This window comes from Lepisma saccharinum, chromosome 14 (genome assembly GCF_977018435.1).
Source record: "Lepisma saccharinum chromosome 14, izLepSacc3.1, whole genome shotgun sequence".
Classification (NCBI taxonomy): domain Eukaryota; kingdom Metazoa; phylum Arthropoda; class Insecta; order Zygentoma; family Lepismatidae; genus Lepisma; species Lepisma saccharinum.
The window spans coordinates 65705790-65733251 of record NC_139242.1 but is presented as its reverse complement, the minus strand read 5'-3'; the positions used below and the strand labels follow the sequence as shown (position 1 = coordinate 65733251).

The 27462-nt window shown below is 39.6% G+C and overlaps 1 protein-coding gene across 1 annotated transcript in view; it reads right to left on the bottom strand.

Annotated features, from left to right (window-relative positions):
- The window catches only part of LOC145998589 (beta-alanine transporter-like), a 200077-nt gene that overhangs the window by 116949 nt on the left and 55666 nt on the right, over positions 1-27462 (bottom strand). Inside the window, exon 2 of the mRNA XM_083135031.1 lies at positions 12223-12412. Within this exon, the coding sequence (XP_082991157.1) occupies positions 12223-12412 (190 nt within the window). The remainder of the gene's footprint in view (positions 1-12222; positions 12413-27462) is intronic.

Below are 27462 nucleotides of genomic sequence, written 5' to 3'. Positions count from 1 at the left end.
TATCAGCAACGGTGGTGAGGCAATGGCAATGACACTACAAATGCTCGAACAAAGCAGCTGCATATGGATATATGTATATCGTGAACCAATACACTAATCCACTAATCTAGCCATCGAAAGAAACATAGTGGGCCTTATTTTAAAATTTTCAAGTTTAAATAATCTTTTAAAATACGAGTATGTGGAAAAAGACGGAACAGTGATATCACCGCCTGAATACAATGTTGTTATGTTGTCGTATGTCCATCTGCACTGACTTTGCAGGAGAGCTGATTGAAGTTTGACGTATGTGGATTTTGAATATAGTACAAGATTTGCGCAAACATTTTTTATTAATGTTCATAATTCACACCACTTGACAGCCAGCTAAGATGCTTCAGAACGTAATGCATGCAGTAACCTGTAAGGATACGTTAACGTCATCAATCAATCTTCGATTAAACGTGGAGATACGACAGAACAGCATTCAGCCGGCGATATATTACTCATTTAAAAACTCTCCAGGATGAAAATAAGAGATTGAGAGATGAGATGAAAGAGGAAAGAAAGGAAGAATAAAGGGGAAATGAATTGAAGACGAAGATACTGTAAATACACACACATACATACATACAATACATACAGACACACACAGATATATATATATATACAGGGTGTCATTTTAATGGCGCCCACGGACCACAGATTCGTATAGAGGACATCAAAACAAACAACTTTTCTCAGTAACATTTTCCTCGTTGGTGCGTCGATTCGACGCTACAGCCGTTCAAAAAAGACCGTTTTGCCGCCTGGATGCTGGCAACCCAACACAACATTTGATCGTACCTGTGACGTCATATCCTGCAGCGAAACAGCGCACGGCAGAGTTGCAAGGAACACACAAATTTTGTGAAAAATGACAAACTACCAACCATATTATTAACTGTAAAACGAAGCGAGAAACGCGTCGAGCAGACCGAACATCATAGCCTACCAGCCAGAAGATTAGCAGTCATCTCAGGGGAAGGGGGAAGTGAACCACCGATAAGAGAAATGGTAAAAAACGTATTCAAAATGAAATGTCAATGTCGGATTTTGTCTCGGACTACATCTAAAATATCAACAACAATAAATTTTATTGGACTTAAAGCTTACACGTGGCTGTTTACGCCCAACTACATGTCAAATATTTGCAAATCTCGTTGCAAGGTTGATATCTACTGGTTTGTGTCCAGATGCCTTATGCTACTTTTGTGCTGATAACGGAAGTATCCGAGGTTCACGTTGTTACATTACGGCTAAAACAAGTACAGCCACAGTAACAATCTAATGATGAATCAGTAGCGAATATCCTGACCTGTTCACATTTGCAAACTATTACATGTGTATCCGGTGCATAGATAAACACATAGTCGTCTTAGAGCTTGTATTACTACTACTTATATCCCTGTATTTTCAACCATTTTTACCACTTGCCTCATAATGCTCTGAATATACTGTAGAGATATGGAGACTATTAAACCGAGAAAACCTCGTCATGTTAATATTCACACTTGTTTATTTCCTGAACTTGTCCGACCAGCGAGTGATCCCAAGAATGCGCTAGCTTGTAACTTCCGTAAAAACAAGGAACTGGAAAGGCAAACGCGTGGATCTAAACAGGATCTACCGCGTTTGAAAGGTTTAACAACCTTTCGACGCCGAGAATGATAAAAGCAAGCTCCTACCCGGAGCTCGCTCTCTTTTGATTCTGACACTCATCGACGCTACATGGAGAACTAGTCCGATTACATTACAACACGTTACACTGCTAACTACGACGATGGAACACGGAGTTACCGCTGCCTAGCATGCTACAAGGCGCAAGGGATCGCTTGGCTTGGTGAACTGAGGATCGCTGGATAGAACCTTGGAACTGTCACGATTCGGTCTGCGAGAAGCATTAGGACAAGACATCACACACATCTACCAGGTATGAACAAGCGTGAATAACCTTTTACACCAACTTTCCATATCTCTACCCTCCTACGGAGCAGGTTTAGCCAACAGATATTATTAAGCTCTACCTAAATGTTTAAATGAAACTTCCCTGTGACCTCAGAGCCCAGGTAAAACGGGCTTACAACATGGTGGAGGTGCTTCAGGCCCTTTTTGCAATTAAGTACCCTCCTGTACGAATTGCTTTACATTAAATTATTCTCCTCCCCCCCTCCCTCCCACTTTGGGAGCATTTTTAAAGTAAATTTTTAGTAATTCCAACTCATACTCCCACAGTACGCTTAAGATGCGTCAGACCCAGTGACAATTATGTGTATTACCCTATGGACAACAACCCCTCTTTTTCTTTTATGCCGAGCCCCCCTTTTTCAACAAAAATCTAGTTCTTCTGCATAACATGTATTCAAGCATCATTCACACAGGAATGAGAACACTTGCTTATACTTATTTGACCAGCGATATATTAATGACATAAATAACTGTATACCCATACTTTCATTTGTTCTTTGGTCAGCACGACGAACCTTCGTTTATGAATACGTCACAGATAGCGTTGCACGAACACCTAGATTCCTCCCTCGACCAAATCATAGAGTTAGCAACTGCAATCACGGCAAATCCAATAAATTCACGACCTTTATCCCCAATTCCCTCCCCTCCACTAACACGGTTAAGGTCTGCTAATAGAAATTACCCTCAATTTGTCCTTGGACTACAAACACCCAACAAAAACCAACCCCAACCCTTAGCAAGTACCCCAGCTCCCGTTTCAACTTCCTCTAACACTGTTAATAGTTCTGGTAACGTAGCTGTACAAATTTTCACCACTAACATGGCCACCCCAATCCCCACTGCATTGTACCCGGCACCATTTAGCGGAAATGACCCTAAGCACATTGACTCATTTTTCCTCAAGTTCCAAAATGTAGCACACGCCGCAGGATGGACGGAAGCTAAGCGTAAAGAGATGTTACCTTTATTTTTGACTGACACCGCTTTAACTTATTTTCATGACATACAGAAACGACCCAATTTTGTAGACTTGACATACACCCATATCAAAGACGAGCTAAGTACGCTATTTAAGGGATCATACCTTTCAGCAGATCCTGTACAGATAATTCTCCAAAAGAAACAGATGATTAGTGAACCGATCCATACCTATGTTATTGCTAAAAAGGCATTAGTCCAGCAATACTTCCCGAACGCCACTGAAGAACAAACTCTCTCTTACATCATCACGGGACTGCGAGCCAAATACATTGGCTGTTTAACCAACAAACATTTTGCTAGAACAGAAGAATTAATTGCCCACCTACAGAATTTTGAACGCCAGCAGTCATTAATTAATTCACGTATGTTGGAGGAGAAATTGGAAATAGATCAGGCAATTGCACAGGCAAGCTTACCCCAGACATTCACCCCGTCACCACTTCACAGCTGTTCGCATGCACAGGTCTATTCCCCCCTCCCCAGTAATTCTCACACCTTGACTCAGCACTTTGTACCATACAACCAGTGTCCATCTCTTTCTCTCCCACCATTGACACATCAAGTCCAAAGTCCACAGTCCAATCCGGCTCTCGTAAATAATTCTCACACAGTGTATCAAGGAATGTATCATGTACCGAGGTCTGATAGTGCCCGCTGCGCGGCGAAACCAGCCGTAGCCACAGTGGAACACGCTCAAAATGCTACCTCTGGTGATGAAATAAACAAACTCTCGTCACAAATGTCGAGCATGTCTCTCTTTTCGAACGAACAGATGAATGCAAGTTCTCTTTTTAGTTTTTGTTCAAATGTGTTGGAATTTGCGAAAACGGCTAATCAAAACGCACAGAACAGAGATTTCAACAAGGGGAATAATAAGTCCTCTTCCTACAGAAATAATAATAATCATAGAGCTAATCACAGAGGTAACTTTCGGTCGAACTCACGAGGCCAATTTAGAGGTCATAGTAACAAGAGGTTTCAACGTCGAGATCAGGCTAATCGCGACGATGCAAATACCTCAGCCTGCAAGTTTTGTGGTCGTTATAATCACGAGAGCGACAATTGCTTTTACAAGCCACAACGAGAGAGCAGTTTAAACTAAAATCGTCTTCGACTTGCAGGAACGAAATCGAAGATAATAGCAGATTAGATAAAGTTCCTATAATTGAGAGGAATGGCCTATACTTTATTAATAGTAGCATACAAGGAAAACAGATAGATTTACTTATTGACGTGGGATCCCAAATCTCAATTTATCCTTCCCACCTTCTCCCTACTGAAAGAAAAACATACAAGGTACAATCCACAATCCAAGGTGTGTCCGGATCGAAACTGAGTGTGTCTGAAATTGTAGTTCTTCCTATCATAATTGGAAAGCGTAAATATTCGCACCCATTTAGAATAGTAGATTCAACTAACGTCCCTCCCCTTTTAGGAAATGACTTTTTGAGAACGCAAAGGTGCGAAATGTCGCTAAAAGACAATACAATAACTATTTATCATTTAGGACGTACTCCTAATTATAGTATTTTAAGATCAAAGTACAAGACTCACCAGCTGTCGCATGACATATTTACCCAAATTGAGAATGTAAATGTGTATGAGGGAAAAGCTACCCTTTCAAACACAGTTCAATTAAGTCCACGATCCAAGACTTATATCAATTTGAACATTACCACTACGACACCTAATACCCATAAGCCTGTACTTTTTACACCATCTGCTTCCCTTATGAGCCAGCATCCAGTAGTCCTTCCCAATGCTGCAGTAAACCCGCAGTCACCTGTCATTCACATACACAACCCTACGGAAACCACAATCACTTTGGAAAGTGACACAATATTAGGCGAAATATCGACATGTGAAATTTTAACTGACGTTACTTCCGTTTGGGAACATAAAAGTGAAGATGTTGCATTTTCATACTCTTGTAGTGAAAATACTACAGTAAAGCAGCAACTTAGTGAAAGTCAAAAGAAATTTGACCCCTCCCTCCTCACAGTTAACCCTGATATTCCCCGAGAAGAAAGAGAAAAAATCCTAAAGCTCGCATACACGTATGCAGATATTTTTCTCTGGCCAGGGGATAAATTAACTAAAACCAATGTATTGGAATATGATATCAAACTGACAGATGACACCCCAGTGTATGCCAAAACCTACCCTATTCCTTTTCATTACCGAGAACCCATGAAACAGGAAGTTCAGAAATTACTAGACCAAGGTGTTATAGAGCGCTGTGAAGGGAGTCCCTATCGACACCCAGTCTTATTAGTTAAGAAACCCAATGGGACCTACCGTTTTATTTCTGATTTGCGCGCGCTTAATGAGGTAATAGCTCCGATTTCCTTACAATCCCCAGACATACAAACCATCATGACAGAGATGGCTGGAAAGAAATATTACTCAATTTTAGATATGTCCTCTGCATTCTTTCAGGTATCATTAACAGAGCGTTCTAAGGACATTACCGCCTTTTCTATTAACAATCTGGGTAGTTTTAGGTATGCTAGGTTATGCCAGGGATTGAAAACATCGCCCGGTGTAATGAACCGCGTAAGCGAACTTGCCCTTAGCGGAATAGACAGTTCAGAACTTTCTGTTTACACTGATGATATTATTATTTACAGTTCAAATCTCCCACACATGCTTAACATACTGGACAGAGTGTTTCAAAAGTTACGAACAGCATCCCTTAAGTTATCACCCTCTAAGTGTAGGCTAGCTTTTACCGAAGTAAAAGTCCTTGGTAACTTGGTATCTCAAAAGGGAGTTAAGATTTCAGAACACATTCTTAAAGCTATTTTGGAATATCCCACCCCTACCACCAAACGCAAGCTTCGTAGTTTTCTAGGACTTGTCAATTTCATTCGACGATTTGTGCAAGGTTTTGCAGGACCAACAGAATGTTTATTTAAGCTTCTTAAAAAGAATGTTAAGTTTCAATGGACTGATGAACACCAGAAGAGCTTCGAAACACTGAAAGAAATGATTACGTCCGCCCCTATCCTCCGCCCTTATGACCCTAAACGCCCCTCATATGTATACATTGATGCGAGCGGAATTGGCATTGGAGGAGCCTTGTTACAGCCTGATGAAGAAGGAAATTTACATCCATGTGCCTATTGTTCACGAGCCTTAACAGACACAGAGAAAAGAGCTGACACATTTTCACTCGAAATTGCAGGTGCATATTATGTATTGAAAACTTTCAAATTTTTTCTTATGAATCAACATTTTGTGGTTCTCACAGACAACAAAGCCTTATCCTATCTTCGTTCAACTAAACACCATAGTTCTATTTTAGGAAGAAGAGCCCTTTATTTTCAGAATTTTGATTTCGAAATAAGGCATGTCAGCGCTAGTAAAAATGAACTTGCGGATGCACTCTCCCGTGCAAGTTTACCGCTTGACAAAACTAATCATGACAAGAAAAATGATGATGATGATGATGATGACTTATTCTTTCATCAAGTATTTCATGCACAAGCAGCAGATTTTGATATTAGTTCAGAACAACGTAAAGACCCCTATTTCAGAGACATTATTGATGTATTAGAAAACAAAGATAAAGCTAGTGACCCTAAACTAGAAAAGCTTTCGTATTCTTATGTACTCAAAAATGGAGTCTTATACAGGACTAATAAAATCAAAACTGGTAATAGGGATAGACTTTGTATTCCTCATGCATTAAGAAATCAAGTTTTCGACCTTATTCATGCACACAAAATGAATGGAAGTCACCAAGGTGCACAAAAGACATATAATTTAATGCTTATGCGCTACTTTTTCCCTAATATGAAGAAATTTGTGTACGATAAGGTTAGACATTGCATCCCTTGTCAGATTTCAAAGAAACCACAAGGTTCTAAACCACATACCCTGCAAACATTTCAACCAGCCCAAATTCCTTTCCAACGAATTCATATTGACGTATGTGGTCCTTTAGTCTCTTCAAAAACGCACAAATACAAATATTTTCTATCGGTAGTTGATAGTTGTACAAGGTATGTAATTACAGCTCCTTTGGCTAATCACGATGCACAAAACATAGCAACAGCCCTAGTTGAGAAAGTCTTTTTAGTCCATGGCATCCCGGAAACGATCTATTTAGATCGTTCAACACCCAATTCAAGTTTACTCTTACGAGAGTTAGCTAATATCACAGGTGTACAACTAAAATATGTAGATACTTGTGCACATTTCACGAATGGTTTAGTTGAGAGTTCATTTAGTTACTTAAAGAAAGTTATGAGAGTTTTTGTGTTAGAAAAGAAGGCTTCATGGTGTGACTATTTAGCTAGCGCAGCGTTCAGCCACAACGTTACAATCCATTCTGGATCCCTCCAGAGCCCGTATTTTACTTTGTTTGGCTACAACCCAAGGATCTTAGCTGACGCAGTCCTTCCTTCGAACCCCGACAATGTTTCCCAGACGAACGCACAGAGACTTGAACTCCTGACCTCCATACGTAAGACAGCACATGACAACCTGCATAAGCGTTACGAACAGCAGAAAAATTACGTAGACCGCACTTCTAGGAAAATGCAGTACTCACCAGGACAACATGTATGGATTCTAGATGCCACTCCGACTCCAGGTGTGTCAAAAGCCTTTGCGTCCTCTTATAAGTACAAAGGAACTATTCTTCGCAAAGTTAATGAGAATTCCTACGAAGTAACTTACATCGCCGGCAGGAATAAACAAAAGACTGACACTATTACTATTTCTAGACTCAAAGCCCGCTACGACTAGTGCCATAAAAACCCCACTAACATTCATTAACACGCCACTACATTAACCTCCGCTTTAGCCTCCTCGCTCCGTACATTGCACATGCTAGCATTCCCTGATCCAGCATTTTCTCACGCTCATCGACTCCCCTCCCCCCTCTTTCCACTTCCAGTGCTCGCACTGCATTTCTGCGTTAGAACGAACTCATTTTTATTTTTAATACAACATGATTATTTTTATTTTTAACAAGACCAGGATTATAGAATGCTATCTCAATCGTCGGAACATTTATAATACATCTCTTGCCTAATAATTATTTTTTTTTACAGATATTTTAATGTTATTTTATAATATGCGATTAAACGCATAGTAATAGTCAGAACATATCACTTAGCTGATTTGACTAATAAGTACTTAGTGTGTTTATGATCCTAACTAGCAAATATTTTTTTTTCCCCATTTGCTGGTACATATACGCTCAAATGAAGAAAAAAGTACAAAGAAATAAAGAACGAATGAACTAAGATAGAACAAGATCAATGATTTAAAGAACAAATGAACTGCGTAGAACTTGCTTGAACAATTGGCTTTTTGGCCATAGCAATTTTTTTTATTTACGCTTAGGTGTAACGCGAACTGCTTCTTTGAAAGCTGCAATGCACTAAATATGTTAATAAAGCATATAATAAATATAGGCCTAGGCAAATGTTCCCACTCTCTCCTTTAATATTGATAGCATACAACATGGTATAGCTCATATCCCATGAAATTACAACCTACTCTATTTTTCAATGAACTATTACACAAATATATTACTTACTCTTTCTCACTTCTTTTTCAATTTTTTTTTATTAGCAGCGAATCGAAGGCGCTTAAACCTTTGTCCACAAGACACGTAAAATTCTTGCAATTGTTTTTATAAACGACATTTACACATATTACAGAAGGAAATGTCTCGTAATCACTTAGTTCGTTCTATTATCGCTGAATTCTCCCTTTCTTTTCTCATTTCAGACCCCTACAAACAAGATGTCTCCAGCTCATTATGCTATTATCGCATCCATCGTAATAGCTCTTCTTGGCATACTTATTTTATTGGCATTATTAATAATATCTTGCTGTCGTTCCCCCAAATCACCTGTCACCACACCCCAACTACGATTAGCGAAATCTTCCATCAGTGCCCCAATTGCCTTACAATCACTTTCACATGCCCCGGAGACAACAGTCATTCCCACACCACCCCCTCTTCCACCGACCCCTTTCATCTCTGGTACGAAACAAATAAATACTTCCACTCAATGTACCACCATTCTTTCGAAAGGACGCCGACTTCCGGCACCTCAGGTCAAGCCACCGTCGCCCCCGGCCCCTAATCCGGCTAGGCCGATTATTCCACCTATTCCCCCCCCATTCCCCCCCGGCGAACTTTCCCGACAACATGGTAAACCTGTTAATCAAAAACAGGTCCCCTTAAAAACTCTACATCGTATAAGTAATAACGCCCCTTCGCCGTCGTTCAAATTAGATATTACCTCCCCTCCCCCCCCCCAAAATAATTCACCAGTTTTAACTGAAAGTCCCTTTTCAATCGATTTTATAACCCGTCATCACTTATTGTAAATCTGCTCCACTACCTTCTGCTTTTTCCTAATTTTTCCCTTTACGCTTGTTTCATTATCTCATCGCCACGGATGTTCCTGGACCCATGACGACCACCGGCTTGTACCATCGAGCGACAGACCTAGGCTCATCGCAGAGACCAACAACGATCTTGTGGAGTTCCAGCACCAACAAGGACCCGTTCCCGTCTGGACCCATGGCTGATTTTTCCATCTCCTACGCCGCGACCCAGACGTGGAGCGCTTTACCCAGGACGTCTCTTGACCCAAAGCGCCATCGCAAATTTGACTTCCAGACTCAACTTCGCTGACGTCACGGCGATCTTCATCGACAGGCCACGCCCACTCCGTGCATCCTGCACTTGTTTACTGACGACACATGATACTTATTGCTATCTTACATCGGCTACAAGTGTTCCGGTGCTCAGCTACTTCAAGTACCGTAAGGCACACGCAATTAATACAAACATATGTCATTTACAGTGCCAAAGTTAGTGCCCATGGGTGCTACCCATATTGGATTAGAGATACGTCTCTTTCTTTTGTGTTTTTTTTTATTATCGTCAGCTGCACAGCACGTCCAGCCTATGGCGGCATGCAGTTTACAGAGTTGCCATAGGTAACATACCTCAAGGCTCCGCCCAGCATCGTGTATGTTCCGCCGAGTGTACTTTGAACTCAGCAAACAGTAAATACAACCGCTTGCGGTTCCCGGCGTTTCTTCACACTGTGCTGACGTGTGTTTTTTTTTTATTGTGCTGTCATCACTCAATCAAAACTAGTTCAGTGTTACACTTAAGTAATTATTTTATCCATGCCTCAGAACGTAGTTGTTCTGCTCGTACTTTTTGAGTTTATAAGAGGCTATAACCTACAGTTTTCATTTTTTTTATTATTCTACGTGTTTTTCTATTTTTTTTTCTCAACGGTGTTTGGTGCCACGATATGATATGACTATTCTGGTGATTTCAATTTTTTTTTATGGTGATGCGATTCTTCTAGTGATTTACTGTATTGGTTCTACGAGTTTGATTTGTTAATAAATCCTAATTTTTAAATATAATCTACTCCGGACGAGGTAGTCGACCATCACAGATTGGTTCGATTATTTCAACAAGGGGAATGTAGAGATATGGAGACTATTAAACCGAGAAAACCTCGTCATGTTAATATTCACACTTGTTTATTTCCTGAACTTGTCCGACCAGCGAGTGATCCCAAGAATGCGCTAGCTTGTAACTTCCGTAAAAACAAGGAACTGGAAAGGCAAACGCGTGGATCTAAACAGGATCTACCGCGTTTGAAAGGTTTAACAACCTTTCGACGCCGAGAATGATAAAAGCAAGCTCCTACCCGGAGCTCGCTCTCTTTTGATTCTGACACTCATCGACGCTACATGGAGAACTAGTCCGATTACATTACAACACGTTACACTGCTAACTACGACGATGGAACACGGAGTTACCGCTGCCTAGCATGCTACAAGGCGCAAGGGATCGCTTGGCTTGGTGAACTGAGGATCGCTGGATAGAACCTTGGAACTGTCACGATTCGGTCTGCGAGAAGCATTAGGACAAGACATCACACACATCTACCAGGTATGAACAAGCGTGAATAACCTTTTACACCAACTTTCCATATCTCTACCCTCCTACGGAGCAGGTTTAGCCAACAGATATTATTAAGCTCTACCTAAATGTTTAAATGAAACTTCCCTGTGACCTCAGAGCCCAGGTAAAACGGGCTTACAACAATACATTATATTATCTGTTGCTTACCTTTGGAATTTTGAGTTCCTTCATTTCTATTTTGTCATCTGTTCAGTGTGTCACAGACAACTAGTATCAGAAGGACGAAGTGGATAGACTAAATTGTAGATGTCAACTTGGTAACTAGATTTGCAAATATTTGACGTGTAAGCTGAGACAAAATTCGATATGACCACTTTCACTTGAATTCTATTTTTTTTCTACTATTTTTCGTATCGTTTGTTTACTTCCTGTTGGGTTACAGAACGTATTTTCTCGTTTTGTGTTACGGTACATAATGTGGCTGATTGTAGCTATGTCATTTTTCACAGAGTATGTGTGTTCCTGGCAACCCTGGAACGCATCGCTTCACGACGGGATATGGTGTCACAAATGCAATCAAATGTTGTGTGTGGTTGCCAGCATTCAGGCGGCAAAACAGGCTTTTTTGAACGACTGTAGCGTCGAAACGACGCACCAACGAGAAAAATGTTACTGAAAAAAGTTGTTTGTTTTGATGTCCTCTATACGTTTCCGTGGTCCGTGGGCGCCATTAAAATGACACCCTGTATATATATAAGACATGATAGAAAGAAAATATATAGAAAACGGCGGGAGATGAAGGAAGGAGAAAAACGAAAGTCTGTAAGGAGAGTAAGGGAAAGAAACAGCAAGAGCTTGAGAACGAAGGATACAGGAAAGAAAACCAGAAAGGAAAAAAGGAATAATGTGATAAAAGGGAAGAATGTAATAAAAATACACCGAGAAGATTGTTAAGACGATAAAGAAAGGAGAGAAGAAAGTCGTGTAAAATTGGAGTGAAAATGACTCTGGTTACGATTTTCCCTCTGTCCAAGGTTGGGAAAGAGGAACGTGAAATGACCCTATAATGTCACCAACGAAAAACTCTCATAAAGTAAGAATCGGGCTCGTGTCGATTTTAGAAACACGTCTGGATCTGTCTCGAAGGATCTTGTCTTGTTCTCGGCTTGGCTTTTAGGCAGTGATCTCGTTGTCGGTATCATTCCTACGAGACACACTGTCCCTGTTGTCTTCCTTTCACGAAATTCCTGGATGATCGTTCTTCGACCAATAGAAAAGTGTCTAGAGATTCCATGCGCTTTCAAAAAAGTACAGTACATGCTTACCTCTGTTACGATGGTAGTGGCATACTGCGAGTAGTCGAAATTCCATCCATCCTTGCAAGGAATTATCTCAGCGCCGTCCTGCGTCCAATTGACCATCCCATCAGCTTTCGAGACAAGGGATGAGTAGCTCCTGTTGTACATACTGCATTGGCTGAATTGGTGAACGCCATGTTGAGCAATTACAGGAATGCTGGAAGGAGAGAATAGGCGAACTCCATAAACAACAATAGTCAATCGTAGCGTGGTCACAAATTCAGATGCAACTTAGACAGAAACAATGTTGCTGAGTCAAATAATAGAACGGGGTGATGGTAGTACCACCCTAACATTCTAAAATCTAAATATCACTTACATGGATCAACCTCGCCAAGTGTATTTTCCAAAGATTTGGTTTGGTAGTATTAAGAAAATGTCCGCCATTTTGGAAATTGTTGACCGATAAAACTCAAATGCAATATCCAGCTAGTCCTCCAAGATAAATAGCTGCTGTGGTGACTTAACTTCCTTTCTAAAATCTAACTATCTCTTCTACGGATCAACCTCGCCAAATGTTTTGCGACGAAGATTTGGTATGGTAGTATTAAGAAAAGTCCACCAATTGGAAACTGTTGGTCGGTTCGGTATAGGTGTAGTATGTCTCCACATTTAATCACGGCAGTATGTATCCACATTCTCGACATACGAAATTCGGTAGGTTAGGTTAGGTTAGGTTAGGAGTGTTCACTGGTGAGAACTTTTCGAAGTCATGTTTTGGAAGTCTCCTCTTAGTCATGTTCTTTGCAAACATTTTCATCATTCTTCTAAAAGTCCTGATTGAATCAGTTTTCTGATTTGCAGTGTTCACTGAACACTCCTAACCTAACCTAACCTACGCGAAAGTAAAATAAAGAAAACATACAAAAATGAAGAACTTCCTACCTATTCAAATGTAGAGAAATACTACACTTATTATCTTTCTTCTTCTTCCAATGTGGAGACATACTACACCTATACCCTGTTGATCGATACCACTCAAATGAAATTCCAAGTTAGTTCCCTAAGATAACTAACTGCTGTGACTTGACTCATCTCAAAAGCTCCGAATTTACGTAGTTATCGTTCTCATAAGATTGACAACCAGTCCCTTTTTGGCGTTCTTGTTTGTACTAAATTACCCACTAAATTTATGTTTGTTTATTAATGAGTTACAGACCAAGAGGTGCTGTAAAACTTATGTGAGTTTTGCTTTGTAATGCTCAAAAAATGTAGTCTAGGCACAGATTCGAGTTTGTTAGTTTGAGTTTTTGTTTTAAGACCACTTTATGCATAGGTAGATTAATCGAGACTGGACCTAAGGTTTGATATGTTTAAACATTTAAAGTTTATCCCAATCATTGTTATCCTAATGGTACAAGTAAGCGATTCAGAATGAACCAATATTTTCTAATTTATTATTTCTCGTATTTTTCATCGCTTTTCCGCCATTTTCCCGCTAATCGCGAGGATGATGATGAATGGTGATTATATGAAATTAAGGGACACCAACAAAGGACATTCCAAACCAGATTGGGACTCGAACCCGAAACCTTCGTGACTTGAGCATTCAACGCTCTCGGCCAATAAGGGAGCGAAACAAACCTATCAACCAACCAAAAAAAGTTAGAAATTACCTCCTGACTAAGAGAAGTTTCGATGATAATAGATAACTATTTTCTTTATTAGATCATATCGGATTGATTGGAAATCATAGCTGGAATTGTCTCAGTGTACGAGTGATCAATATCCACATGGTGAATGTTAATGACGCGTTTCAAAAGAACTGTACACAGTTTCCATTAGCACTGACACATGACGCAAACGGAATCCATTTGTTACGCACTTGGGACGCAGCGCAACAGAGCAGATGGAATTCGTCAGCCGCAAGCCCCTGAATGCAGCTCGCGTAGCGGACAGCGTGTGACAGAGGCCTCAACCGAGACGCTATTGAAAATCACAGGTTAATTCGGAACGTCAGTGATCCAGAAATTGCTCAGTCAACCGCAATGAAATAAGCGCCGCTCCCTCTCTCCTCCCCGCACAAAAACATGACGGTGCTGTGTTATGACCTGAAAACACATTACGAAATTTCTGTAACATTTCTGTAATTTTAACAGAGTTTATTTTTTTAACAAGTCTGAGGGATACGATTTTCAGGTACCAGGAGGGGGTTTGGGGATTCCAGTATACCACTTCCCTGTGGCAAAACTTTGACACATGGCAAGGGGTTGCTTCAAAAATAGTTACTGAAATTTCCCCAATTTGATTTTTACAAATACTGAGTACCGGTATACGTTCTTCAAAATTAAGCAAAGTTTATTTTCAAGTCCATTATAGTACATATATGCATGCAAGCTAATTGAAATCAATCCTATGGTTTTTAAGTACGATCCGGACAAGTTAAAGCTGAACATGAAGTGACAATAGTCGTCTACAGTGACACCAGAGCGCTCAAATTCGCCGCTCAAGGGCAACGCTCAAATGTGATATGCGGAACACGAGCGTGCGCAGCCGAAAGAGCTCCTGCGATTTGATGAAACCGTCCACGTGATATGTGAGCTGTTGCATGAGGAGAAAATCCATCTTGCGGCAAGATTGCAACTAATTCCTCGTCGACACTGGCTCAACGAGTGGCTTTACAATTCCTATTTCCGCGTAGCGGAAGGCAATCAGTATGCAGGGGAGTCTGTATCGGAAGCGACCGGACAGCCAAGTTATTCCGGAACGATCTGAGAGTGTTAGATTCATCCCCTCCCTCCCCTGCACTTCCTTCCTTTTCCCAGTAACTTGTTGCATCGTGGGACGAATTTATTTTGACTGAACGTCTCCAGGGCAAAGCAACACTCCGTTTCCAGTATATCAACTTCCCACGCAAGTCTTGGAAGGGAATCTCCTAGACGAAGTTGTCGATGCAGAAGCACGACTTGTACGAAAAATGACCTTGAATCGTAGCGATCCTTTTGCTTCAGCATATCGATCTTCACTAGCACAACATCCATTCAACTATCCTACCCTTCATAAACTAATAGACGAAATCACAGTCACTAAAAACAACTAAAATAGTAAAGTATAAGAAAGTCATTGGTGTTCGTCCTTTAGCAGCGACTGGAACAAACGGATGTGATCAAATGAATGCCAGGGGCGCCGGTCATTAGCCCCAGATTGAATCCCGACAATTTTTCTTCGTAAAACTGCTGACTCTTTGCCTCACCCTCTGTGCCTCTTACTTAATAAGCCTTTTCTACAGGTGTGTTTTCCGACTTGTTCAAACGTGCCAATATTGTACCTATCTACAAATCTGGAGACAAAAATTCCACACATTCGTATAGACCGATCTCTCTTTTGTCACCCCATTGTCTGCGAGAAAATAATCAAAGACAGGTTGCTAAAGTTTACATCTCCCCTTATAAATACTGCTCAGCATGGTTTCCTTCCAGGCAGCTCTTGCTTGACCAATCTATCGGTATTACTTTCACATGCTACTCAGTCTATCTCAAATAATTCCCCACGTTTGACGTTATTTGGACATTTCAAAAGCCTTTGATAAAATAAATCATAATCTCCTTCTTCATAAAATACAATCCAGATTTAACATCCATGGGAAATTTCTATCCTTACTACAAGACTATCTGAGTGCACGTGAGCAGCGTGTTATCCTTCCTGGCACCTCTTCCAGCTTTCTTCCTGTTTTGTCTGGAGTTCCCCAAGGGAGCGTCTTAGGCCCACTTTTGTTTCTTCTTTGCATGAATAATCTCCCCGACAGACCGTCCTCTCTCCTTATAAACATACTTCTGTATGTCGATGACTGTAAACTCTTCACAGAAATCTCATCAGAACACGATGCTTTAATCTTACAGCAAGCTCTTACAGAACTGCTTGTGTGGTGTCGCCAGTGGAAACTTCAATTGAATCCTAAGAAATGCTCCTGCCTCACCATTTCCCTAAGAAGGAACAAACTCGTTTCTGCTTATCTTGAAAACAATCCCATCAAAAAAGTTTCATCTCAAAAAGATCTCGGAGTTATCATCGACGAAAAACTAAACTTTAATGAGCACATTACGAACACTACTAAAAGAGCAATGCGTCTTCTCGGTCTTCTGTACAGCTTCACTGAAATCCAAAACCAATCATCCATCAGCATATTTTACAAGTCCCTTATCTCCCCCATTCTTGAATACTGCTCTCCTATCTGGACCATGACTTCAAAAACAAATCTTTCTCGGATTGATTCTGTCCTCAACTTTTTCCTCGCCATTGCTCGCCACAGAATACCTTCTCTCAGGCACGTTCACAAAACATATATTATGTCTGTCTTCAATATCCAACCACCACACACTCGTCGCGAATTAGCAGACATGAAATTTTTGCACAAAATCATGAATGGTAAAATTAAATGCGAATTTCTGCTCAACAAATTTCATCTACGCGCCCCCACACGACCAACCCGCAACGTTAAGCTCTTTCACAATCACACCACAAGATTCTCCCTTCTACAGCGGTCTGTTTTCTACAGGCGTCCTTGCTCATATAATAACCTGCCTCCGAATGTGGACATATTCTTGCCAGAACAAAGTTTTAGACAATTGTTAACGATGTATGTATAATTTTGATTTGTTTTCAGTGCCATCTTGTACTCTATTTTGTTGTTATTATTGTTATTTTTCTGCTGTTACTGTTTCAGTGTAAAATGGTCATTAAGTACTGTATCTGAAACTTTAAGTAAAATAAATAAATAAATAAATAAATAAATATTGTTCTTGAGGTACATAGCTTGAAGATACTCCGGATTTGTATCGTGCTATTGTAACACATATGTAATGGAGGTTTTCACATGTGTGTGTACAATCAGCGTCGAAAGTATGTTGCAAACCAAGCATAGAAAGCATGGCCATTTCAATAAGGTTTCAATGACAAATTTGAATTGTATGCCTCAAAGGAGAAAAATCTATAACTACGAAAATAAACCAAGAAAAAAAAAAATATGCTTGAAAATATTGACTGTTTGATTTAATTAGGTTATATCACGTCTTGTTTCAATCGCAGACATACTCGATTGATTTTCCTTACTTGGCGTCGTTTTTCTGTTACTTTTGGCTAACCGCGACGATAACAATGAGTGATGATATTATGATATTGATGAGGAGACACTCACAAAGAACACCAATGCCGGGATATTCGAACCCGGGACCTATGGGGTCGCAGAGCGCTGTGCTAACCACTCCGCCACGGAGGACGGCAAAAAGACGCTAGACATTATGCAAGTACTTATGAAACAATCCAAAAAAAGTTTATGATATGAAAGATGCATCCTTTGTTATCCTGTGAACAAATTTCTAATATATAAATTTAGACCCTAACGAATATGCAGCAACGAAAGAGAAGGGATAATGCCTTCTATACAAATCATGGGTTTTCAGTTGTAAATTTTCTAGCGTGGCAGAAACTCTAAAGCTCGTACAAGGGAAATAATTAAATGTTGACGTAATTGCATAGACGTGTCTGGTACGTGTATTCATTCAACGATGAAATTAATTTATGCATATTTCAGTGCAAACGAGATGTGACTTTATGCTTCACTCATTTCTCTTCGTGTATTTCATCCATTACATTAATTGCAGCAACTGGAACTGATGGATAATTGTGACAAAATAAATTATCAGGTCTAATCATAATGTATGCATATAGCTCAAATAATCTGTGGTATCGGGACGCACTATTGTGACGCCTACATAAAGGAGACTGTTATACATATTCTTGATATATACAGAACTATTTGCTCTACAAGAATGTACATTCTTGTTTAATACGCAATCATATATACTTGGAATGTAGTTTGAGTTGTCTCTCTATAAGGGTACAGATTGAGATTTTCCTTTTTGTTACCAGAATGTGAAATAACTTTTGCAACGAACGATTTTGCAAAATTCGCTGTTTAGAAAAAATATTGTGAAATATCAATTGATTTAACTAGTTATTCCAAAAGAATACGGAATGCTAGATAAATCTGAAGAAGGCCATGAACCCCATCCTTTCATTTCCTTTTCACTCATGTCAAAATTAACCACGTAAAAATCACACATTAACAAGTAATACCACCTCATGCTAAAAATTATACATATTCACGTATGCTCATTAAAAAGGAAAGTTATATAGCATTTACTTTTTTACTTTAAATAAGTTTCTTTAAGAAGTAGAATTTACGAGCCCATATTTTGCGCAAACATTTCTTGCATTTGTCCATTCAGAATGTTCGTTCGTTGACACTTCACAAAATCTCTTATTCTCTTTTAGATGTATTTTCCTAGGGTAAAACTAAAAAAGAAAAATTTGACCATAGAAAGAAGCTTTTCATGCCTGAAACTGTTACGTACACGCACATGTAAACCATATGGCCAATGATTGAAATAAGGAATCATAGATGGCAGCACGCGGAAGAAATATTAGGATCACAGATTATAGTAACAATGCGCACGCGAATCGAACGAAAGTGTTTGGGAGAACTGAAATTAATTTTGCTTACATAAATTTATGAACTGAAATAAACAATGGAGATGGATAAAGGCGAAATAAAAAATGATCGACACGTGCAGCGTATGTGATTGTATGTAAAGCGATTACAATTTTATATCTCTATCGTCTTAGTGGGAAGGAGTTTTCCCACTTGGTTGTTTTCACCGGTGCACCGCTCAGTGGCGGCCCCCAAGCACTTCCGTTGTGGCGCATATATTGCTGACCCAGATGGAGCGCGAGACAGACGGCGCCCTTCCATTAACCCCTTTTTTCTGCTTGTATTAGGCTATTGCGCAGCAAAATATTGATTCGAATTATTGTTGTATCTTTGACAAAGCCAAAAAAGAAGGGAAATATAGCAGGGAAGATACGGGAATCAATCCAATGTTTAATAAATGAAGGAATTTGGAAATAGGTGCCTTGGTAAAAAAGATATATATTTACTAGAAGAATGAATATATGAAAGGCGTATGATTTCGTCGATAGAAGAAGAAGTGTATTAAATGATAGAAGAAGAAGTGTATTAAATAATAGAATAGAAGTTTATAGAAGAATAAGTATAATGATTAGTAGAAGAAGAAATCTACTAACGAATTGAAGAATAAGTATATTGATTAGTAGAAGAAGACGACTATTGATTAGTAGAAGAAGAAGTCTATTAACCAATATAAAATGTAGTCTATCAACTAATAGAAGAAGAAGTCTATTAACGAATAGAAAAATAAGTATATTGATTAGCAGAAGAAGATTATCGACTAATAGAAGAAGAAGTCTAGTAATCAATGTGAGAATAAGTATATTGAAGAAGTATAAGAAGAATTCTATTAATTAATGGAAGAAGAAGCCTATTGACAAATAGAAGAAGAAGTGTATTAAATAATAGAAGAAGAAGTTTATAGAAGAATAAGTATATTGATTAATAGAAGAAGAAGTTTATAGAAGAAACATAAGAAGAATTATATTAATTAATGGAAGAAGAAGCCTATTGACAAATAGAAGAAGTGTATTAAATAATAGAAGAAGAAGTTTATAGAAGAAGAAGTATATTAAATAACAGAAGAAGTTTATAGAGGAGTAAGTATATTGATTAATAGAAGAAGAATAAGTATATTGATTAATAAAAGAAGAAGTCTACTAACGAATAGAAGAATAAGTATATTGATTAGTAGAAGAAGAAGACTATCGACTAGTAGAAGAAGATGAAGCCTATTAACCAATTTATAGAAGAAGAAGTCTATTAACCAATTGATAGAAGAAGAAGTCTATTAGCCAAAAGAAGAAGAAGCCTCTTAACCAATAGATGAATCAGCCGATTAATTGATAGAAGAAGAGGAAGTATTTCACATATCCATAAAGAAGAAGAGGGAGCCTATTAGCAGACGGAAGAAGAAGCTTGTTAGCCAAATAGAACAAGAAGTCCATCACGTATCCAGAAAGAAGAAGAAGAAGAAGCCTTCCAGTAGATGAAATATGTTTAATAGAGATATATGTGACCAAGAAACGAAGAGACAGCTTTAAATACAATCCTGTATATAAATTTAATGTAATATGAAAATTAAGAGTATATGGTGCATTGTACCTTCTGTAGTAGGTTAAACAAGTTGTTTCCCTTGTTCTCCTTTCTCCTTCTAAAATAAGTTATCAATCAGTTTTAGTTGCCCTGAGAATCTCATGTTTTACCCTGGCCTAAGCCGGACTGGTGTCACCCTCTACCGGACGTGGCAAACCGCATGAAAACATGCCTCAGGAACGTAATTTCACAAGAGAGACTTTCTTCGTTAGCGAACATTGCAATTCGGCCATTTCACGAGGAAAGCCGGGGTAGCTCAGTCGTTTTCGACCTCCGTGACGGAATGGTTATCTTAGCGCGCTGCGACGCCAAGGGTTCCGGGTTCGAAACCCGGATATTTCTCGGATATTTGTGTTTGTCCAAATGAAAGAAACTGAAAATTGAGAAAAAACTGAGAAATGTATATATATATATATATGCTTTATTTTATTTCGCTTTTTGTGCCACTTTTTGGCTAATTTACGAAGATGAAGATGAGTGATGACTAGACCTCGGATTTTTAGGTTATAAAAATCTGAAAATAGGTTCTAAAAATCCTAAAATAGGTCCTAATATTCTTAAGTTAGGTTCGAAAAATCTTGAAGTAGGTTCAAAAAAACTTACAATTGTTCATAATTCCTGAAAAAACGATGATTAGGTATAGTCACCGGCAATGAAAATGAGACATCTATATCCTGAAATACGAACTATCTTGCATAACGTTATGTGTGTTGCCTAACCCTACACGATGGCAGAACTTACCATTGGAAATTTGCTATTAAAATCCACTCTTCGGCGTATAGTTAGGCAAAAATCCTTTTTTCATGTTATCCACAGTCAAACTCCGCAATTTTGTCTGTGAGGATCATCTTATATGCTGAAAATATTCTTTCAACAAAAGCATAGAGAGTGGTGCAAACTTCAATGCTGAAATGTTAGTTAGCAAGGCGTGAATGCCACAAAGCACTGAAGTGACAGATCAGACCACTTTTGATTGTACAGGTAACAGTGGCACCAGACATTTTCTTTGTTTAGAGCTTTCAAAAATCACCATGGACTTGGAGGAAGGGAAAACGACAGTGAGTAAGTTTCAAACACGTTTGTCATTGAATTTTTTCGTGACTAAACAAAGCAAATGCCTCTGTGTGATATAAAAATCTTGTAAAACCTTTAAAAATATATAACAACCTAAAAACAGGCTACAAAAGATATGCGAGTTCTATTGTTAAATAAGTATGTGTAACTATTGATCTAATTGTCCCCATTTTTTCCTACTTGCCCTTCACCTAACCTCAGAGCCAGCAGCCGCCACTGGTGTGTATATAAATCAAATCTTCCTCGCACAGAGCACTGGCTTTAGTTCCTCACTGAGGTCAGCGTCCGAAGCACCAGACCGTACTCCCACAGAGACCTAGTAATCCCCAACACAAACAAGAGTAGATTTAGTTAGAAGTCCTTCTCATACCCAGCAGCGGTATAACGTGAGATTCGCTTCCAACGAAAGACAAACTCAGTACTAGAAAAGCGCGGTTCTGATATCTTCTATGTTCATAACCTCGGAGCTATAAATTCTACGTATATTCAATGGTAACACAATTTATTGAAAAGTTTCGTCTGAAGAAGACCCTGTTAGGGTGGAAACGTTACGTTTTTAGTGTATATACCTTTTATACTATAAAATTTTGCCTTGGTTAGTATTTTAACGTTTTATCTATATTCAAAATCAGCGACACACACACTCGTACACATTTACCTATGCATCTCACGTACAACCACTAAAATAAAATCGTATTTCACCTGTCCTATGGTAATTATTTCACTTTCCTTTGTAAAACTTTATATTGGACTATGTCCATTAACAAGGTAACGATTCATTAGTTTGGTTTATTTTACTTCGCTTTTCTGCCACTTTGGGTTAATCGCGAAGATGAGGATCAGTGATGATATGATGAAATTGATGATGAAGGGAGACTCACAAAGAACACCCATTCCCAGGGCGGGATTCGAACCCGGGACCCCTGACGTCATAGCGCGCTGTACTAACCACTCTGCCACGGAAGGCTGCGACTAGTTTTAGGAATTGAGTGAGGAGGTTTTTAACAGATATGTTTTATTTCCTTGTTAAGGTCCTGTCCTCAATTTTGTTTTACTTAAGAAACTTATCCCGGTAATGCGTGTCGAGTACAAATAGCCTGCGTGCTGACGTGTCCATAATTTAAAAATCAAACAATCACTTCCTGATACATATGAATACAAAAGCAGGTTATCCAGATTCTCCATGGCAATGATATAATTTAAATAAAAGTATATTTTATTTAAAATTCTTATTTCAATTATTTTTAAGATGTAAGTTAATAGTTTCGAATAATTTTCGTAGCAAATAAAACTATACACACATCCAGTAACAAGGAATAGGGGACACGTTTGCCACCGAACTATGGCCTCTTAATACTAAACATTGTCTACCAAGAGCAAGTAAACTGTCCCCCCCCCCTCCAGTTTTGACACCAAATCGCGACTACTGCACACTAGGGATGGCCAGATCCGGATCCTGGCGGATCCGAAATCCGGATCCGGTTGGTTCCGGATCCTAAGGATCCGGATCCTAAAATTTTTCGGATCCGGAATTTTCAGATCCGGATCTGGATCCGGATCCAGAACTTTCGGATCCGGATCCAGAATTTTCGGATCCGGATCCAGAACTTTCGGATCCGGATCCAGAACTTTCGGATCCGGATACAAAACTTTCGGATCCGGATCCAAAACTTTCGGATCCGGATCCGGTACTTTCAGATCCGGATCCGGTACTTTTGGATCCTGATCCGGAATTTTCGGATCCGGATCCGTTTTGCCATCCCACATGCGCTTCTTTGGAAAGTAAGAATGTGCTTATAACATATTGTTACCTGCTAATATACATATATATATATAATATACATACACACATATATATATATATATATATATATAGTGTGTGTGCGCGCGTGCGCGATTTGTAATTAATTAATACACTTACAAGGGAGGTCTAAGTCTCCCCCTCCGATTTCCATGAAACTTGCAGGGCCCAAATGAAGAAATACGTGTTTTCTTGTTTCGGCAAAAAAATTGTTCTAGGGGGCAACCACCTCTCAAATGTCAAGATGAGGACAAATTGAAGTGGGGATCTGACCCCTGTGTTCCCCTCCGATTTCCATGAAACTTGCAGGGCCCAAATGAAGAAATACGTGTTTTCTTGTTTCGGCAAAAAAATTGTTCTAGGGGGCAACCTCCTCTCAAATGTCAAGATGAGGACAAATTGAAGTGGGGATCTGACCCCTGTGTTCCCCTCCGATTTCCATGAAACTTGCAGGGCCCAAATGAAGAAATACGTATTTTCTTGTTTCGGCAAAAAATTTGTTCTAGAGGGCAACCTCCTCTCAAATGTGTATAGAAGGGCCCAAAGGAAGAATTACGTGTTTTTTGTTTCAGCTAAAAACTGTTTTAGGGGGCAAAATCCCCTTAAATGTCAAGATGAGGACAAATTGAAGTAAGGATCTGACCCCTGTGTCCCCCTCCGATTTTCATGAAACTTGGCAGGTGTATAGAGGGGCCCAAAGGAAGAAATACGTGTTTCTTTTGTTTCGGCTAAAAAACTGTTTTAGGGGGCAAAACCCGCCTCAAATGTCACGATGAGGACAAATTGACGTGAGGATCATCTGACCCCTGTGTCCCCCTCCGATTCTCATGAAATTTGATAGGTGTATAGAGAGGCCGTATGCCCCTTGTTTCTTCCTATGCCATATTTACGTGGTTTCGGGGTCAGATCCCCACTTCAATTTCTCCTCATCTTGACATTTGAGGGGGGAATGAAAACACATAAATGTGAGACATTCCATTCCACGATGAAACCTTTAACACATATAACAAGATATAAATGTTATACAAAAATTATACAATTGTTCTACAGTTACAGTTCTACAAATTAAAATAAAAAAATTTCTGGATCTGGATTTCGGATCCGCTAGGATCCGGATCTGGCCATCCCTACTATACACCTGCCACGTTTCATGGAAATCGGAGGGGAACACAGGGGTCAGATCCCCACTTCAATTTGTCCTCATATTGACATTTGAGAGGAGGTTGCCCCCTAGAACAACTTTTTGCCGAAACAAAAAAACACGTATTTCTTCATTTGGGCCCGTTTATACACACACCTTCCAAGTTTCATGGAAATCGGAGGGGGACACAGGGGTCAGATCCCCACTTCAATTTGTCCTCATCTTGACAATTGAGTGGGTTTCGCCCTGTAAAACAGTTTTTTAGCTGAAACAAAAAAAAACACGCATTTCTTCCTTTGGACCCCACTATACACCTGCCAAGTTTCATGGAAATCGGAGGGGGACACATAAGTCAAATGCCCACTTAAATTTGTCCTCATATTGACATTTGAGGGGGAGGGTTGCCCCCTAAAACAGTTTTTAGCCGAAACAAAAAAAAAAACGCATTTCTTCATTTGGGCCCGTTTATACACACACCTGCAAAGTATCATGGAAATCGGAGTGGGACACAGGGTCCGTTCCTCACTTCAATTTGTCCTCATCTTGACATTTGAGTGGGTTTTGCCCCCTAAAACCGTTTTTTAGGTGAAACAAAAAAACACGTATTTCTTCCATTGGACCCCACTATACACCTGCCAAGTTTTATGGAAATCGGAGGGACACAGGGGTCAGATCCTTACTTCAATTTGTCCTCATATTGACATTTGAGGGGGTTTTGCCCCATAAAACAGTTTTTTAGCTGAAACAAAAAAACACGTATTTCTTCATTTGGGCCCGTTTATGCACACACCTGCCAAGTATCATGGAAATCGGAGGGGGACACAGGGGTCAGATCCTCACTTCAATTTGTCCTCATCTTGACATTTGAGGGGGTTTTGCCCCCTAAAACCGTTTTTTAGGTGAAACATAAAAACACGTATTTCTTCCATTGGGCCCCACTATACACCTGCCAAGTATCATGGAAATCGGAGGGGGACACAGGGGTCAGATCCTCACTTCAATTTGTCTTCATCTTGACATTTGAGGGGGTTTTGCCCCCTAAAACTGTTTTTTAGCTGAAACAAAAAAACACGTAATTCTTCCTTTGGGCACCACTATACTGCCAAGTTTCATGGAAATCGGAGGGGGACACTTAGATAACCTCCCTTGTTAGTCTTACACTTTGTAATTATTTAAAACTGCATATATTGTAATCTTTTATTTTAATTTGTAGAACTGTAACTGTAGAACAATTGTATAATTTTTGTATAACATTTCTATCTTGTTATATGTGTTAAAGGTTTCATCCTGGAATGGAATGTGTCACATTTATGTGTGTTTTCATTTCCAATACTTTCGAATGAATACATATTCGTTTCAATGGCATTTACAAAATCACCTCTGACATGTGTGCACGAGTGTGTTAGCCGATGCGTAGCAAAGTATTGTAGGAACAACACTTGAAAAAAATTCTTGTAGAACTAACGAAAAATTTCTTTGTAATCGAATATCATAATACCCTTTAAGGTGTGGTAATATTATAATGGGATTGAGATACGAAACTCTCGGATCCGTATCCGGATTTTCGAATCCGGATCTAGATCCGAATCTTTCGGACCCGGATCCGGATCCAAAATTTTCGGATCCGGAACTTTCGGATCCGGATCCAGATCCGGAACTTTCGGATCCGGATCCAGATCCGAAACTTTCAGACCCGGATCCGAATCCGCGGATCCGGAACTCTCGGATCCGGATCCAGATCCGGAACTTTCGGATCCGGATCCAGATCCGTAACTTTTGGATCCGGATCCGGATTTTTCGGATTCGGATCCGTTTGGCCATCCCTACTGCACACATCCTTTTATAGGAAAGGAAATTTGTGTCTTAATTATTGTGAACACACCGCTTTACTTCCAATCTTTACCTGTTAAATTGCAATGAGTTTTCAATTGATCATATTGAAATATCGCCATTAGAATCATTTCAACTTTATTTTTCTAATTTATCCTCGCATACAATTCCTACATTGGCGGCGATTGAGTTCAAAATCTAGTGCCGCCTTGTAATCAAGGGGTCCCGGGTTCGATACCCGAGTGGTTCGGATCCCACTTTATACTGTAGGTCCAGTTTTTATCTCAAAGCATTAAGAAACCACACATACCCGTTGTAAGGAAACTCGCGCGCGCTATAATCACTCTTTACCAACTCCAAATCCCAAACTCTTGTACAGATGGGGGCTGGACACCGACAGCGGAACACCTAGCCTCTGGGGTGGAGCATTCTTTGACAACAATAATTGCAAAACGTAAAAATAAATGGTCTTAAACCAAGAGCTCACCCGCTCTCGGTTGCCGGCTCCTGATGCAAGATGCATCAATAAACAATATTATGTAATGTATAGGGCGTGCGAGCTCCAAAAACTTCTCATTCATAGACCCTGGAGCCCGGGATCCGGTACATGCTAGATCACCACACATTACAGCATATCACCTAAAATTGTAATACAAACAATATGTAACGGAAGATACTTATTCACGTGGAAAAATGTATAGCATTGTACTGTCTACAAATGTAATGTAATGTAACTCAATTTATTAACTATGTTATTTAATCTTGTATTGTTTTCTTTTTATTTTCAGTCTTATGTATCTGCAATTATCAATAAAATAGTAGTGCACAATGATAACGGGGGAACCGTAATTCGAGCAAAAGACGTCCCAGTTTATTGCAGAGGCACTGGGACAAGCGTATGCCCTCGAATGCATACGGGTGGAGGTTTGGTTGTATTCGGAGGTTCCCCCCTTATTGTAGGTCCAGTCCCGATTAGCCTTACTGTGCATAAAGTGGACTTAAAACACCAAATCAATCAATCAATCAATCAACCAACCAAATCTAGGGGGCCAAGATGCCAAAACTGGGGGTGGGGGCAAGGGCCGTTTACTTTCCTTTGCTAGATAAAATTTAGCATAGTGAGGGGGCAAAAGTAGCAAAAAGTGGGAGAGCAACTGCCGCCCTCGCACCCCTAATCGCCTCCACTGAATACCTACATGCATAGACCATTCGGGTAAGTGCAAACTAATTGTTTTCTAAGTTCAGAATGAAATCAAAAATGTAGTGTGCAAGGCAAACAGGATACTTGAAAGGCGTTTA